At 47.5% G+C, this 2,977-nt stretch overlaps 1 protein-coding gene across 1 annotated transcript in view; it reads right to left on the bottom strand.

Annotated features, from left to right (window-relative positions):
• Positions 1–2,977, bottom strand: part of LOC104982634 (multidrug resistance-associated protein 4-like) — a 69,649-nt gene that overhangs the window by 18,961 nt on the left and 47,711 nt on the right. Inside the window, exons 10-11 of the mRNA XM_010832073.1 lie at positions 779–873; positions 472–558 (exon numbers count right to left, since the gene is read on the bottom strand). Coding sequence (XP_010830375.1) covers positions 472–558; positions 779–873 — 182 coding nt within the window. The remainder of the gene's footprint in view (positions 1–471; positions 559–778; positions 874–2,977) is intronic.

The following is a 2,977-nucleotide window of genomic DNA, read 5'->3' as shown; positions in this document are numbered from 1 at the left end:
AACAGGGTCTTTCCATGGAAGCCCGACGTCAGTACTGAAAACTTCACTTCTAACACGCCTTAAGCAAATTATAGAGGAAAAAAACTGGCAGCCAAGTACCAGGTTATAAGAGTTTCACTCTTTGATTTAAAAACCCTGCATCATCTTATTCCTGATGTCTGGATCCACCCAGAGTGTCTGGTAATCAACTGCAAGTAGCAGGAAGGAAACTGCCATCTGTCACTCCCTAAAGCACAGACCCCACTGGCCCCCACCCACTGGAAGCACCTGCTGTATTTTCCTGTCCTGACCTCATCAGGATGCAAGATTTCTCTATGATGGCTCTTCTGTGGATGGAAGGGAGGGGAGGGAGAGACACCAGGGCAGAGGGAGCTGAGTCTCCTGGAGCACAAAGACCTGCCTGAGCTCTCTTCCTTCATCTCTACAGGGCTCTTGGAAAGAAGAAACGATAGAAAACAGGAGCAAACTCACTGTTCAAATAAGTGCCTGCTGACTACTGCATCCACTGCGCTGAGCGGATCGTCGAGGAGGTAGATGTCTGCGTCCTGATACACGGCTCTAGAAAACAGAGAGACATCAGGAGAGGACACTTCATATTCCCTGGGTCTCATTGCTGAATCATAATGGTGTCTAACAACTTCAAGTTCCTTCTATAAGCCCAGGGAAAGGACCAAGACCCTGCTTCACACAGCCCCACCCGGTGAGCGGGGTCTGCGTGCTCATGTCCACTAGGAGCCGTGGAGGATGAGGGGCGGATAGCAACTGAAACCCCATTTACCTGGCGAGGCTGACCCGGGCTTTCTGTCCCTCACTCAGCGGGGTTCCTCTTTCTCCTATCTCAGTTAGATCTCCTTCTTCCAAAAGCTGTAAATCCTATACAGACAGAAAAGGGGGGAAAGAAAAAGATATAAATTTTCCTCTACTACTATCTTAAACTTTTAGCATTAGTTCCTCATACAAGAATTTGATTAACGTTCATACATGCTCAGCTGCTAAGTCGTATTCAACTCTTTGTAACCCCATGGACTAGGGCCTGTCAGGCTCTTCTGTCCATGGGATTCTCCAGGCAACACTGGAGTGGTTTGCTGTTTCCTCCTCCAGGAGATCTTCCTGACCCAGGGATCGAATCAGTGTCTCCTGCACTTGCAGGTAGATTCTTTCCCACCAAGCTACCTGGGAAGCTAGAGCAGTGGGTATAAGTCAGAGTAACTAAACTGTGACCTTGAATATTAAAAAAAAAACAACAACAACAACAACAACCTATCAGTGTATTTTATTTGTTTTCATTCTGTAGTTTTGCACAGCATCTATGCGTTTGACCATTTTAACAGATATTTACTGAGGACTTACTGTATGACAGGCATTGCTCTGGGCACAGTGAACTCAGTTGTGAAGAAACAAAGGTTCTAGGGTTTATTTCCGTGATGGAAGACAGATGACATGGAAAATTAACCTGAGCACAAGTACTGAGGAGAGGAAGGAAAAGGAAGCCGGCTCAGGGGGATGGAGAGTGAAGGAGGGAAGTGAGTTCACACTGGGATGTGAGGGCTCTGCTCAGAGGGTGTGTGAGCATATCTGGAGGAGGAGGCTCAGGCAGACCCGGAGAGGCTGCTCCTCACAGAGGGAGGGGCGGGTGCAGGGGCCACAGGGAGATGCCCAAGGGGTTCAGGACAAGGATGCAGGAGAGTGGAGTGAGAATGAGGGGGTGAGGGTGGAGACAGAGCAGGAGGAGCCTGGGGGCACTTCAGTAAGAGGAGGAGGGGGACAGACCTGGTTTGATGTTTTAAGAAATCACCCCTGTGCTTTACAGAAAACAGACAGTAAGTGGGGAAGGATGAGGGTGGATACAAGTGAGGAGGCTACCAGAATAATCAAGGTGAGAGATGACAGTGGTCAGGACCAGAGTGGGAATGGAGAGATGGGGTCACACTCCAGGCACATGTTGAAGGTGGAGACCGAAAGGCCTGCTGACAGGATGGGTGTGGCTGTAAGAGCAGAGGAGATTGTGGTGTTTAGGATGAGGAAGGGGAAGGACAGGGTCTCCATTTACTGAGTTGGGGAAGGTGGTGGATGTAGGTTTATGGAACTTCGCTCATGGACAACCTGACATGACCTCCCAGTGGTGTCACGGTGCAGTTGTAGATGCAGGTGTGAAGGTCTGTGCTAGAAACACAGGTGTGAGAGCTGGTGGCCCAGGAGGAGAAGGCACAGGACTTGTTTTTATAAAGGAATGAGTGTCTCTTAAAAAGACATTTTGCTGATCTCTGCCTCAGCTTCCCACTTTCAAAGAAGGGATAACACCTGACCCTAGTCTTCACAGTAATACTTAAAGTGAGTGACAGATAAGGTCTGTACAAGAAATGGGAGCAGAAAGAGCAAGCTGGGCAGGACAATCAAAAGGAAAGAAAAAGTATGCTCAAAGGACACCCAGCATATCAGCTGGATTAAGTAGATGATTGTCTGTGAAAGCAGGAAAAACTCAAAACTAAGAAGGAAATAAAGTTGTAACTTGAGGATCTGGGAATGAATCAAAAGTTACATTTGAATATCATATACGAAGTTAATAGACAAATCAGCCTATTTCCCCCAGAGTACCATGGGGAAAAAAAAAAAGAATAGATGACAAGAACATTCCCAAACTGACAAGATAGAAATCAGGCTTAAGTAGTTGTTCACTCGTTTAATTGTGTCTGACTCTTTGTGATGCTTTTGAACTGTGGTGTTGGAGAAGACTCTTGAGAGTCCCTTGGACTGCAAGGAGATCCAACGAATCCATTCTTAAGGAGATCAGCCCTGGGTGTTCTTTGGAAGGAATGATGCTAAAGCTGAACCTCCAGTACTTTGGCCACCTGATGCGAAGAGTTGACTCATTGGAAAACACTCTGATACTGGGAGGGATTGGGGGGCAGGAGGAGAAGGGGACGGCAGAGGATGAGATGGCTGGATGGCATCACTGACTCTATGGACATGAGTCTGA

The sequence above is a fragment of the Bison bison genome, unplaced genomic scaffold (genome assembly GCF_000754665.1).
Source record: "Bison bison bison isolate TAMUID 2011002044 unplaced genomic scaffold, Bison_UMD1.0 scf7180017864535, whole genome shotgun sequence".
Taxonomy (NCBI): Eukaryota; Metazoa; Chordata; class Mammalia; order Artiodactyla; family Bovidae; genus Bison; species Bison bison.
The sequence above is the reverse complement of the archived record's forward strand: the minus strand, read 5'-3'. Positions and strand labels throughout refer to the sequence as shown.